Source organism: Bos indicus, chromosome 16 (assembly GCF_029378745.1).
Source record: "Bos indicus isolate NIAB-ARS_2022 breed Sahiwal x Tharparkar chromosome 16, NIAB-ARS_B.indTharparkar_mat_pri_1.0, whole genome shotgun sequence".
Lineage (NCBI taxonomy): Eukaryota > Metazoa > Chordata > Mammalia > Artiodactyla > Bovidae > Bos > Bos indicus.
In genome coordinates, this window is record NC_091775.1 from 62,034,773 (window position 1) to 62,049,617 (window position 14,845).

The window sequence follows — 14,845 nt, forward strand, 5'->3', positions numbered from 1 at the left end:
GATGACTACTGGAAAAACCATAGCTTTGACTAGACGGACCTTTGTAGGTAAAGTAATGTCTCTGCTTTTTAATATGCAGTCTAGGTTGGTCATAGCTTTCCTTCCAAGGAGCCAGTGTCTTTAAATTTCATGGCTGCTGTCACCATCTGCAGTGATTTTAGAGCCCCCAAAATAAAGTCTGTCTCAGAAATGTTGGATATCACTAATCACTTCATCTTTGAAATTCTTCACTTGGAATCTTATCTATGATACCATAAGTGTTTAGTTTTCCTCCCAAGTTTATCTGCTCTTTTTTGTTCTTTTTTTTCCCTAATCAACTATCTGATCTCTGAATATTGGCATGTCCTGGTCCCTGTGCTTGGATCTGTGTTTCTCATTGTTTTTCTTTTTTCGTTTTTCTTTTCTCTTCCATCCCTTTCTTTTTCCTTTGCTGCTGCTGCTGCTGCTAAGTCGCTTCAGTCGTGTCCGACTCTGTGCGACCCCATAGACGGCAGCCCACCAGGCTCCCCGGTCCCTGGGATTCTCCAGGCAAGAACACTGGAGTGGGTTGCCATTTCCTTCTCCAATGCATGAAGGTGAAAAGTGAAAGTGAAGTCGCTCAGTCCTGTCCGACTCTGAGCGACCCCATGAACTGCAGCCTACCAGGCTCCTCCTGTCCATGGGATTTTCCAGGCAAGAGTACTGGAGTGGGGTGCCATCGCCTTCTCCGTCTTTTTCCTTTATTGTTTTTTAAATTTTTTGTTTATCCATACACAAACTAGGCAAGCTCATAGAGTTTCAGTACTTTAAATATTCTCTGCTGATGATTCCCACATTTATGTCTCTGACCAGACTTCTCTGAATTCAGATTCATATCCAGCTGCTAACTCTGCACCTCCCCCTGGATGTATAATAAATTTCTTAAGCTTAATATATCCAAAAATGGAGCTAGCTAACTAAATGAGGTCATGGTACACCCCTTAAACTTATTCCTCTGGTAGTCTCTCCATCTTACTGGAGAGTAAATCTTGTCCTTCTGATTATTCAGGTCCCAAATCCTTGGTCATCCTTGACCCCTCTGTTTCTCTCATACCTTATATCTAAATTGTCTGAAATACCTCTAAAATATAATCACCTTCACCTACCACCTAGGTTCAAGCCATCCACTGTCAGTCTCCTGGCTGGATTACTGCAGTAGCCTTCTAACTGGTTACCCTGCTTCTGCTCTTCTTCTAATGAATCTGTTCTCATCATAGCTATCAGAGTAAGCTTATTAAAATAACATTTAGGTCATGTCACTCCTTTGCTCAATTTCTCATCCTATTCTTGAGTAAAACCTGAAGTTCTCACAATGACCTGTAAAGCCCTATGTAATCTGGCCCTCAGTCATGTCTTTTGACCCTAACTCTTATTGCTTTTCTCTTTCTTCACTTCATTCACATTGGTTTCCTTGCTATTTCTTAGACACTAAGTATGCTCGTGCCTCAGGGCCTCTGAATCACACTTAACTTCTTTGCTCAGAATGCAGAGCTCTATATATGTTTAAAGTACATTTATCCAGATCTGTGGTTGAGATTAATTTTCAAGTTTATGTGTATAGTCAGTTTATTTCTGCAGATTGGAATTTAAAAATTAGTGAGCATAGTTTATATGTGAAATACTTTGACATATTTCACTAGCCTAATCATCAGATCAGATCAGATCAGATCAGTCGCGTCCGACTCTTTGTGACCCGATGAATCGCAGCACGCCAGGCCTCCCTGTCCATCACCAACTCCCAGAGTTCACCCAAACTCACGTCCATCGAGTCATTGATGCCATCCAGCCATCTCATCCTCTGTCATCCCCTTCTCCTCCTGCCCCCAATCTCTCCCAGCATCAGAGTCTTTTCCAGTGAGTCAACTCTTCGCATGAGGTGGCCAAAGTACTGGAGTTTCAGCTTTAGCATCATTCCTTCCAAAGAAATCCCAGGGCTGATCTCCTTCAGAATGGACTGGTTGGATCTCCTTGCAGTCCAAGGGACTCTCAAGAGTCTTCTCCAACACCACAGTTCAAAAGCATCAATTCTTCGGCGCTCAGCCTTCTTCACAGTCCAACTCTCACATCCATAAAAGGGCCTAATTTAGGAATATTGAGTATTTTATACAGTTTTATTCTAGAAGTTCATGATATTTCAGTTAAGTGGGAATTTTTAAATGAAATAGGAATCTATGAAAGTGCTTGCTTCTGAGATTCTGTAAATGCTATAATCTAGCTTGGAAAGCATTATTGTAGCTTCTTTCAGTTTGTGAAAACCAGGTGAGTGTCTCAAGGGTTTCCTGAAAAAAAAAAAAATAAACCCACAAAGAATTGAGACTTAACAGTAGAGTAATTGTGATCTCTAGACCTTTCTGTAAGAGGACTTGACATTGCAGCTTTTGAGTCAAAGAAATAGTGAAGGTTTCTCTCTCCCTTCCTGAACCATGTATTCTATATAGCTTTCTCATACTGGGGGGAGGATGAGTGGGTCAATACCATTTATTATAATATTTGCTATAAATGTTTCTGTTTTTCAGATGATAGCTCTATGAAAGAAAAACCAGCTGAAAAAAGTAGAGAGAAGAAAGTGGTCAAGCCAGTACGAAAAGTCCAAAAGGTAGCACAGTTATCAAGTTCAGAATGTAAAACAGGTTGGTTTTCTCAATATTAGGCCCATCTTAAAATTACATATTAGTGAAATGGCATCTATTCAGAAATAAATGTTCTTATTATTTGACACATACAAAAATTCAGTATATTTTATATATCATTTTATGTGTGTTTTCTTGAGGTTAATTGACATATTTAGAATATGTAGTCTGAAAAGTCTTCATATATGTATATACTCATGAAATATGTTCACCATGATCCTGAACAGTGCCCCCCCCATTTTTTTCTGTCATTATTTTTTAATAGAAATTAACCAGATTAAAGGTAATGATTTTTATATAGTGAACTTTTATACACAGAGGGATGGCTTATGCCTGTAGCTAAGTCTCTTTACTTATTCTAATGAGTGAATAAATATTACACAAGAAAATCCGGCAGTTTGTGGTAGTAATGGACTGGACGCAGAATAAATCAAGATGAAGGGAAAGAGAATTCCCTGGCTTTATAGTGATTACCATTTTAGGCTTAATCTATATTGCCTGAATTGATACGCTGGTTCTGTCATGTCTAACTTTATTCCTTTGGTAATTGAGTTAATTTTGGTGTCCTTTGGTTTCCCTGTTTGTAAATGGGAAACCACTAGTTACTTTTCTCATAGGTTGTTGTGAGAACTAAAATAGTTAATACAGTATAGTACCTGACACATTGTAAACACTCACTTGTTAGGTGTAATTTCTCTACTACTAATTATTATTTCTAGCTATATTGAAAATGGCTGTTTAGTGTGTCATATTTAAGTCATTGAGTAATTTGGGTCAAGGGAGTGGAGAAAGTTGGAAACTTGTCACTTTCAGTTTGGAGACAATTCACACATTCATTATGCAAATATATTTGCTTTATTTAAGGCACTGGGATATTCTAAGCTTAGGCAATATAGTGGTAAGCAAGATGCACATAGCTCCTTCCCTCCTGGAACTTAGAATCTTGTCAGGAAAAAAGTAGATATGTATTATAATAAAGTGTAATGAATATTGAATAAAGTGAAAGTTAAAGTGTTAGTCACTCCGTCGTGTCTGACTCTTTGCCAGCCCATGGACTGTAGCCCACCAGACTCCTCTGTCCATGGGATTCTTCAGGCAAGAATTACTGGAGTGGGTTGCCATTCCCTTCTCCAGGGGGTTCTTCCTGACCCAGGGATTGAACCCAAGTCTCCCACATTAGAGGCAGATTCTTCACTGTCTGAGACCACAGGGAAGCCCCCAAATAATTGAATAGGGAACATACAAAGTCCTATAAAAACATGAAAATAGAGTGATGGGGCACTGGTTTCTGACGAAGTGTTTGTTTTTCTGATCATAGACTAATCAGTTCAGTTCAGTTGCTCAGTCATGTCCAACTCTTTGTGACCCCATGGACTGAAGCATGCCAGGCCTCCCTGTCCATCACCAACTCCTGGAGTTAACTCAAACTCATGTTCATTGATTGGGTGATGCCATCCAACCATCTCATCCTCTGTTGACCCCTTCTCCTCTCACCGTCAATCTTTCCCAGCATCAGGATCTTTTCAAATGAGTCACCTCTTCACATCAGGTGGCCAAAGGATTGGAGTTTCAGCTTCAACATCAATCCTTCCAATGAATATTCAGGGCTGGTTTCCTTTAGGATGGACTGGTTGGATCTCCTTGCAGTCCAAAGGACTCTAAAGAGTCTTCTCCAACACCACAGTTCAGAAACATGAATTTTTCGGCGCTCAGCTTTCTTTATGGTCCAACTCTCACATCCATACATGACTACTGGAAAAACCATAGCCTTGACTAGATGGACCTTTTTTGGTAAAGTAATGTCTCTGCTTTTTAATGTGCTGTCTAGGTTGGTCATAACTTTCCTTCCAAGGAGTAAGCGTCTTTTATTTCATGGCTGCAGTCACCATCTGCAGTGATTTTGGAGCCCCAAAAAATAAAGTCTGCCACTAGTTCCATTTTTCCCTATCTATTTGCCAGGAAGTAATGGGACTGGATGCCATGATCTTGTTTTTCTGATCATAGACTAATCAAAAGAGTGCCAAATAACTTACTTTGTGACGTCCATTGTTAATTGTAGATGCCATACAAGAAAGACCCTGGCTATATTCCAATAAAAAAATAAAATTTTATAGGAACAGGAATTACCTGGGTGTAAACTAAACTAATTCTTACATTAAAAAAATGTAAGAGTGTTTTTCATGTGATATTGTTGTGAGGGGCATAGTTTGAAAGGAAACACTGGGACCACTGTAACTTGTAAATACTGATCTTGGATTGTATTTATCCAGTTTTGTGGTGGGCTAATTCTGCCATGTGTATACTGTGGCAGTGACTGCTACAGAGAGTCATTTAATTGAGTTAAAGCTATTTTAAGAGTTTATCTATAGTAAAAGTTCTTTTTCTACCAATGACTGCATGGGACTATTCCAGAAAGCCAGAATTTAGAAATAACCACCCAGCATATTTGGAAGCCAACATTAATAACCACCCAGCATATTCATGATTGCTTGCTCTTGATTCAGAAAATTAAGCTGAAATTGAAGAGAAACCTGTTCTCCCATTTTGCTTAAGCACATGAAGTATCTTATAAATAGATTGAACAGTAGACTTAAAACCATTTAAATATTTTAGATAAACTTTTTAAGGTTAATAGCAAGGTGCAAAAGCTTTTATAAAGTAAATAGTACACATTTATAATTCATGTTTTTTAATGATAGATGTTTTCATTAAAACTACTTTCATTTAAACTTTTAAATGGTACTCTAAATATTTTTAAAAATTATAGATGCAAAGTAGTATCACAGAAAGCTTGGAAAATAGAAAAAAACAGATAAAAACCACTGCTCTTACTTAAACAAAGGACTAGTAGTTTTGTGTATTTTCTTAATTTTAAAATCAGTAGTAGATTACTGTAGTCATTGTATTATAAGATTTTATCTTTTTCTCTTAGCATCTTAGGACACGAATATTTCTGCTATTTCTTATAGAAATTGTAATTGGAAATGGCCACACAGTACTCCTAATAGAAACATAGTTTATCTACTATTCAATATTTAGGTTACTTCTGATATTATAAAAATAATACAGTGAACATTGTCATTTATTTTTTTTCTTTCTGTTGGATACATTTCTATTACTTCGATTATTTGATCAAGGGAAATATGACCCCTTTGACATGTAATACTATTTTTTAAAAGGAAACTGTATCCATTGATATTTCAACAAGCATAGTAAAAATGATTTTTACTGTAATTTTACCAGCTTTGGCTAGAATGTAAAAGTATTTTTTCTAATTTAATTAGGTTTAAAGTATTACTTCATTATTTTCATTTCTATTACATTTTTATATTGCTTTGTATTTAAATACTTTTGCATATTTATTGCAGATTTTTTAAAATGGTTTCTATTTTATAAATGGTCTTTCATGGTATTTTTTGTTTTTTAAGTCACTGTTTTGAAATAATGGTCTAATTTTATTTTTTTTTACTGTCTCAAGCTAATAAATGAAAATTTTTTCTCTTGGTAAACAGCTGTATTTATTGGAATATACTTTTATTTTTATGAACTTCTATAATGGCAGTTTAAAGCATTGATGATATTTGCTTTTTGAGTGTCATTGTTTTATGCATTAAAAAGTAATGTGTAATAATGTGTTATATGTCTGTAAAATCCAATGTTAAATTCTCTGTAATAACCATCCCCTTCAAAGGTAGTAGTCACTGTTAACTCTTTGTTACATGTTTCCTTAAGGTTTTTTTCTATGCTTTGCTTAAGTCATTTGCTCATTCAGCAGACATACATTTTACTGTGTCAGGTACTGTGCTAATTTTGGTAAAACCAAACACTTATAGTTAAGACATATTTTTATTCTGTGCCAGAATTGTTGAATTTGGTGCCCTGGTTAAAGTTTCATAATTCATTAATATTTGGTACTTAACTTTCAAAGCATTTTACACTTAGTATTTGAGGTGTGTGGGTAAATAAAAATTTAAACAGACTCCATTAATTGATTTGGGGGGACTTGAGTTTAAAAATAAAATTAGATTGTAAATATTTTGACTTTGGCATAAGATAAGCAAAAGATTAATTACAAGTACTTGTATGGTTAAGTAAGAAGTACTTCTTACAGCTAAAATTTAAGTTTTATATATATATATATATATCTTTTCTTTTTTAGGTAGCAGTCATCTGATTAGTACATCGTCTTGGCGAGATGGACAAAAATTAGTAAAGAAAATTCTTGGTCCTGCACCTAGAATAGAGCAAAAAGAGCGAAGAGCAGCATCAAGTGACAGAAGTGGAAGAGAAAGAACTACTAAATCTGGTGAGCAGTTACGTTAGTTAAACTACTTAATCATTTAAATTGTTGAGCAAAGTGATTAAAAGTTGATTGTGTAAGTACTTTGAGAGATGAAAATATTCCTTTAAGAATACTCTTTAAAATTTTGCTTTTTAATTGTGAATGTAGCTTAAAAAAGAAGAAATGTTCTGTTGGGCTTGGCTATGGGTAATTTCCATATATAGATGTTATGTTGATCCTTATTAAGAATTTTGTTTGTGTTATAGTAATTATATTTATCTGTCATTATGAATAAATAGCAAGGCATCATATAGTCAAATCCTATTAGACCATTAGGGACCTTTAGAGGATTAAGTCCAATCTGTCTTATCTCCATAGATACAAGCAGAAGTAGATACAAGCACAAGGTTGGATTTGTTTGTTTGTTTGACAGATTAGGAAACAGGCCCTGAGAGAGAAGTGAGTTTTCTCAAGGATATACAGTCAGTGGGTGACAAAATTTGATCTAGATCCAGCACTCTTTAGTTTGACACTCAAGTCCATTCTCCTTTTAAAATGTCATGAGTGCCATTTGAAATAACTAGTTACTTTTTCATGAACACTAATTTTAGAAAATGAAATATAAATACCTACAAGCCAGTTTTCCTTTTCAGTTGAAAAAAAATTGCCTCAATTTGAGCTTCTGAAATGGATTCCGTAAGAAATGCTATTTGATAGAGAGAAGAACACATATTTTGTATTTGCTCTTTTTATCTGACTTATAAATAAACTCATACCATTGTCAGTCTAAGACTAAGCCACATCAGCAAACATTTAGTTGATAAAATGATTGTTTTTCTATATATTGAATTTTTTCCTGTTATTCATTGGAGAGTTGTGGCAGCCTGACATCAGTTTTTTAACAACTGATTGAGGGTTTGGGGAGAGAGATAAATAGTAACATTAAATATGCATATGGGAGAGAACTGTATCTCTCTATTAATAGTTGATATCGATAATTATTAATAGTTAGATATTCACATAAATAGCAAGATTGTCCTTATTTCAGAAATATTAAAAGATGCACTAAAAAAATGCTGTGGAAGTACAGTTTCTATGGAGTATCAGAATTGTTCTCTGTTTTTCTTTTCTTATGTTCTTTATAAGACTTTTTAAGATATTTGAGTTAAAGTGAAATTTCCTAATTTTCTCCTTAATGCAGTAAATCTTAGAAATGAATATAGAATTTTCATACTTTGCAGGGGGCCATATTGGAAGAGCAGAGTCGGATCCTAGATTGGATGTTTCACATAGACATCGTCCACAAAACTCAGAACGTTCAAGAAGTAGAGCTCGGTCAGAAAATAATGTAAAGAAATTAGTTCCATCTCTTCCAGATAATAAACAGGAGGAAAATGCTGCCTTAAATAAGGACTTTTTACCTGTTGAAATTCGTGGAATTCTTGATGACCTCCAGTTGGATTCAGCAGCTCAGACTGCAAGACAAGAGACAGGAGAGTTACAGAATCAGAAGTCATCAGCATCCATACAAGCTCCTAGAAGTCATAGCCCAATAAAAAGAAAACCTGACAAAATAACAGCTAATGAAGATCCCCCTGTTATTTCTAAAAAGCGTCACTATGATACAGATGAGGTACGACAGTACATTGTTAGACAGCAGGAAGAAAGGAAGAGGAAACAGAATGAGGAGAAGAAGGCCCAAAAGGAGGCCACTGAGCAGAAGAACAAACGATTACAGGAGCTCTACCGGAAACAGAAAGAAGCCTTTACTAAAGTGAAAAATGTGCCTCCTTCTGAGCCATCAGCAACTAGGCGACTGCAAGAAACTTACTCCAAATTGCTTCTAGAAAAGTCATTGCTTGAAGAGCCAACTCATCAACATATTATGCAGGAAACACAGGTAATGGTACTGACAAAATTAGAAAGGGAGGTAATTCATGGTTAGGAAAAACTTGCTTGCTGTAAAAAAATTACTCACCATTCCTAATATTCAGACATATGTTCAGACAGTATTGATAATAATGATGGCCTTTCATGAAGTTTATTCTATATGCAGAGTAATTTTATAAATACAATTGAAAACAAGTGCTCAGTTAGTTTCCTAGAGTGATTGTTGATCTGTCTCATTTCTGGTTAGTTATATTCTTGCCTAGTTTTTGTTGTATTACTGAGCAAAGTTAGACTGTGTTAATAATGAAAAACCTAGTTTTGTTATCTGTGCTGAAATGAGAGAATATTCTATTATAGTATGCTAATTTTATGAGTATTGATTTTGTTTTTAAGGATAATAAAAATAACATCTGAGCCTATGCTGTGTGCCACTTACCATTTTAAAAGCTTTACAGGTTTAAGTTTCAGTAAACACAACTCTGAGAAGGGGAAGTACTGCTAGCATTTCCACTGATTAGGTGAAAAAGAGAATTAGAAAGAGTATTATTTCCTCCAAAGTACACAGTGAATTAATTGTAGGTGCCCTTGTTGGATTTCAGGTGTAATTTTTGCTGTTAACCATAATGGTTGGTTTTAAGACAAACTAATTTAAATTGGTTTTATTTGAGAGGAAAACAGCTCCGGCATTTCATGATCTTTGTAAAGCTGAAGTGACTTAATATTTGTCTTATGTATAAATGTGTCTTTATTATGGGAGTCAGATAAAAATACCCTTTTTTTTACAGACCAGACCAGGGTATCAGCCATCTGGAGAATCTGACAAAGAGAACAAAGTGCAAGAACGTCCCCCAAGCGCATCTTCCAGTAGTGACATGTCTCTGTCAGAACCTCCACAGCCTCTTGCCAGGTATAAAGGGGAGAATGACAGATGCTTAAGGTTCTTTCTTTCTGTGATTTTTACTATAGTGGTCTATGCCCAGTGAATTTTGTTCATTGACCTTCTGTGAGAACAAGAGGTTTATCTAGAAATTGGTTAATATCTTCTAATGGACACTTAAGCATGGTTATACATCTGTACTTGGTGCATGCCCTATTTTGCTGTTTAGTTTCTTCCCTGTTCTTTAATATTTGGTGTAAATAGCAGTTCCTCTTGGGGATCACCTTCAGTTGGAAGTACTCTTGCTTTCTCTGACCTCAACCCATGAAAAAAGTTTGTTGGATAAGTGAATCACAGTGGAATTAATATTTTTAAGTATTTGTGTTAAATATTTTTGAAAAGGTGTTTCTTTATTTATTATTACTCAAAATTTCTTCATATAACTCCTGCATCAAATATCTTACCTCTCAAAAGCTGTATTTGGATACACATATGAACAAATGAACAAGGACTAAGAGGGGATTTGATTTGAATTCAGATTGGTGACTGAGGGCTATTTTACCTTAAATTAAGAAAAAGGTTTTTTTTTCCCCCTTGGGCTGTATTGTTTGCAGTAAACAAACAAACCTATTTGTCCATGAAAGTTAAGGTGATCTTCAGACTGCATGATTATAAATTATGCTTTGAAATAATCATTTTTGGAAGAGAAAGATTTTAAAATTCTCTTTTGGGAATGCACAAATAAAAATCAAGTCACTGGTTTGGGGTTAATGTACATAAGACCCTCTCACCCCTTGCTGACCCCCATGACCACCCTCCACCAAGAGAGTAATAAGTTTGATAAAAATAGCTAACATTTATTGTTTGTTACATTTCGGACACTGATCTAAGTACTTTGCATTTAACCCTTGTAAATTCTTTGAGTTCTCTCAGTTGTTGTTGTTCAGTTGCTGCGTTGTGTCCAACTCTTTGTGACCCTGTGGACTAGAGCATGCCAGGCTTCCCTGTCTTTCACTATCTCCTGGAGTTTGCTCAGACTCAGGTGCATTGAGTCTCTTGGTTTCTTTGTGCTTAAAAGCACAGCATTTCTTTTCCTTTCCCTTCTTGTTCCACCATTCTGCATTGAAAGTGAAGGTTGCTCAGTTATATCTGACTCTTGTGACCCCATGGACTATACAGTCCATGGAATTCTCCAGGCCAGAATACTGGAGTGGGTAGCTGTTCCCTTCTCCAGGGGATCTTCCCAACCCAGGGATGGAACCCACATCTCCAACATGGCAGGCAGATTCTTTACCAGCTGAGCCACCAGAAAAGCATACCCTATTGAACTTTTATTATAAGTGAAGTTGCTCAGTCATGTCCAACTCTGTGACCCTGTGGGCTGTAGCCTGCCAGGCTTCTCCATCCATGGGATTTTCCAGGCAAGAATACTGGAGTGGATTACCATGTCCTTCTCCAGAGGATCTTCCTGACCCAGGGATTGAACCCTGGTCTCCGCATTGCAGGCAGACTCTACTGTCTGAGCCACCAGGGAATTTCATTGAACTTTATATATTTTCGTATTAGTACTTAATGGCATCGTGTTTAGCTGTTTATTAGTCTGTCACCCCTGTTAATTCTTTTGAAACTGAAGGATTAGGTCTTAATTGATCAAGTTTATTTCCTTTTTTGTGTATGGCTGTTCTTCTACCGTTAAAATTAGCATTCTAAACACTTGAATATAAAGATCACAGATTTTTACTCAGCAGTACCTTTTTATTTGTAATTTGCTTTGTATTTCCATTACTGCCATTACTAGTTTAGTTTGGGCACTAATAACTTCACACTTGCATACGTAATAGTCTATATTCTGTGGCATAGAATCCATTCACTAGTCTTCCTTTACTCCGCTTTCATAGCAGTCCTTTAATATGAAAGACTGCTACAACATAACCTTCAACCAAACTGTGCATGACATGCTTTTCATTTCCTTTCCCTGGTTACTCTCTTCCAGATGGTTTTTTTTTTTTAACTTAATTGGTAGGACTTCATATTTATTTATATTTGATTGGTCTGAGGTTGCAGCCTGTCTAAATACCTTTGAGTCATAATTTGATTATATGTTGGGTTAACCATGCCTCCTAGCTTTCTGTCATCTACAGATTAGATAAGCACACCTTCATGTCATCATCCAAAAATAATGGACAAGGCCAAGGACGAAACCTCATTTTTTTTTCTCCCCTAAAGATCTTCTTAATGGTTAACACTAGCCTTTAATCTTTGTGTATGGTATTCCTTAATATACAGGGAGGTATCCATAGTCTGGAAACATAAGTGAATTATATAATGTCATCTAGGACATCTTTGTTCTGTTTCTAGCCTCTGTGGATGGACTATCAGTTATTTCTGAGAACTAGTTTGTATTCATCTCATTTCTTTAGAATGCACAATGTTAAAACCTAACTGTTTGATGCTTACTAAATATACATTGATTAGAGTAATATTATGCCTATAATCTTAAGCATTTCTCTTTTATGAAACATTATTTTTAAAGGGAAAGGTAGAGCCAATGTTGTGAAAAATTTTGTCCATAGAGTTTTAAGGGTTATAAGGCCTTCTCTTTAAGTTTTAAAAATATGACTTAGTTTAAAAAAAATGTCATAGTGAAGAAAGCTGTTTACAAAACAATATGTATGATAAAATCTCATTTTTGTGAAAGTAACACCACCAAACACAACATACATGTAGAAAAGGGTTTGGAAAGATATAATTCTAAGTGAACTAGTGATAGCCTTTCTCTCATTGGTTAGCTATGAGTGATCTTTATCCTTTTCATCCTTTGTTGTTGTTGTCCTCATCTTTTTTTTTTTTTTTTTTGCAGTGGCTACACATTATTCTTATAATCAGCAAATGCAAAACTTTAAAAAAGAAAAGGATGGCTTAATTATGAGGTCCTGTGTTAACATATTGTAACTTTCATTTCCAGAAAGGACCTGATGGATCCTTCATGGATGCAGCCTGACAGACTAAGTCCACGACTCCACCATCCTCAACCACAGCCTCTTGTTGGGACAGCTGGAAGTTTACTTTCCCATCTCTTGAATCTAGAGCATGTAGGAATTTTGCATAAGGATTTAGAATCCATTTTACCAACGAGGAAGAATCATAATATGGCTTCGGGGCCGTTAACTTTTACACCTCAACCATATCTGACCTCACCAACTGCTCATCCAGATGCCTTGTTAAAATCTAGTGCTAGCCAATATAAAAGTAAACTGGATCGTATTGAAGCCTTGAAAGCAACAGCTGCTTCTTTATCCAGCAGGATTGAAAGTGAAGCCAGAAAATTAGCTGGGGCTAGCATTAACTATGGGTCAGTATGGAACACTGAGTGTGATGTGCAGCGAACACCACAAGAAGATGGACATTGGACCAAGGCTATAAGTCCACCTGTGAAAGAGGATGCAGAAGATGTTTTCTCTGCTCGAATTCAAAAGATGCTGGGAACCTGTGTATCTCATGCAACTTTTGATGATGATCTTCCTGGTGTAGGCAACCTCAGTGAATTTAAAAAGCTTCCTGAGATGATAAGACCTCATAGTGCCATATCAAACCTCAGAATGAGATCTCCTGGACCCAAACCAGAAGGGCTGCTAGCGCAGTTGTGTAAGAGGCAGACCGACTCTTCTGGCTCTGATATGCAAGTTTGTTCTCAAGACAAAGCCAAGATGTCTCTTGGTTCCAGCATAGATTCCGTCAGTGAAGGGCCTCTTCTTAGTGAGGGCAGTCTCTCTGAAGAAGAAGGACATCGAGATGAACAATCCCCTTTGAAGTTAACAGAGATCTTGAAAGAAAAGGAATTTTGTGCTGGAGAAAGAAATGCTTATGAACCCATCAAAGAGTTTCAGAAGGAAGCTGAAAAATTCTTACCACTCTTTGGGCCTATAGGTGGTACACAAACCAAAGGACCATGGGAAGAATTGGCAAAGGGAAGTCCACATAGTGTCATTAATATTTTTACAAAATCATATAAGTTATATGGAAAAGGTGAGAAAAATAGTAACCCTTGTAATGTTTGTATGTTATCTTGCTGCTGTTACTGCTGCTAAGTCGCTTCAGTCGTGTCCGACTCTGTGTGACCTCATAGACGGCAGCCCACCAGGCTCCCCCGTCTCTGGGATTCTCCAGGCAAGAACACTGGAGTGGGTTGCCATTTCCTCCAATGCATGAAAGTGAAAAGTGAAAGTGAAGTTGTATCCAACTCGTAGTGACCCCATGGACTGCAGCCTACCAGGCTTCTCCGTCCATGGGATTTTCCAGGCAAGAGTACTGGAGTGGGGTGCCGTTTCCTTCTCCAGTATGTTATCTTAGGATAAATTATTTTGCAATCCTGTACAAGATAATACTTAACTACAGATTTTCATCATTCATTATAAGGGTAGTAGAGATATATCATTGTCTAAATTAATCTCAATTATCTGCAAGCTTCAACTAGAGTATTGTAATTTAATCTTTAAAATTTTATTTTTTAGCTGTTGTGATTAAAACAGTAGTTGATTGATGGTTATGGAAATTTTGGTCTGATTCAGAGAAATTCTTAGATGATGTTCAAGATTGGTATATTATCAAGTGTATACTCGGGTTACTCTGGCCAGAGTTATATATTTAGATAGAAAATATATGTATTTCTTAAAATGGTGATTTGTGTGTGACTCATAACAAATAGATCTTTGGGACTATAATGGTCAAGAATTGAGAGGGGCAGCTGTAGTAACATTTCTAATATGGAAGCAAATTTGTTATTGTTTGTCTAAACGAATGCTAAAAACAGACTTTGAACAGTAATGTAGCTGTATATTTGGGTCCTAAAATAATAACTTTTAAGGTACCCTTGTGATCCCTGAGATCCTGCAATGCAGCATTTCCTTTTGTGTGGCAGACTCAATTCCTTCAAGTTCCTTTCTTTGTCCTTCCTACCATAGGTGGATTCTACCCATCTTATGCTAATATCACCTTGGAATTCCCAGGTTGGAGAGTGAGTGAGGCTGAACCTGAAATAGGCTATGGATACTGGGGTTTTTTTTTTTTTTTCATTTCCATTCTATATAGTGAACGATTTATCTGACAGATGAATTGATTTCATCTTTTCATCTTATGCTTAATTGGGTT

The 14,845-nt window shown here is 36.2% G+C and overlaps 1 protein-coding gene across 4 annotated transcripts in view; it reads left to right on the plus strand.

Annotated features, from left to right (window-relative positions):
* Nucleotides 1-14,845, plus strand: part of CEP350 (centrosomal protein 350) — a 162,501-nt gene that overhangs the window by 45,337 nt on the left and 102,319 nt on the right. For all 4 annotated transcript variants that reach the window (XM_019976221.2, XM_019976224.2, XM_019976223.2 and 1 more), the window contains 5 exons: nt 2,535-2,648; nt 6,808-6,954; nt 8,172-8,830; nt 9,606-9,727; nt 12,663-13,723. In XM_019976221.2, the coding sequence (XP_019831780.2) occupies nt 2,535-2,648; nt 6,808-6,954; nt 8,172-8,830; nt 9,606-9,727; nt 12,663-13,723 (2,103 nt within the window). The remainder of the gene's footprint in view (nt 1-2,534; nt 2,649-6,807; nt 6,955-8,171; nt 8,831-9,605; nt 9,728-12,662; nt 13,724-14,845) is intronic.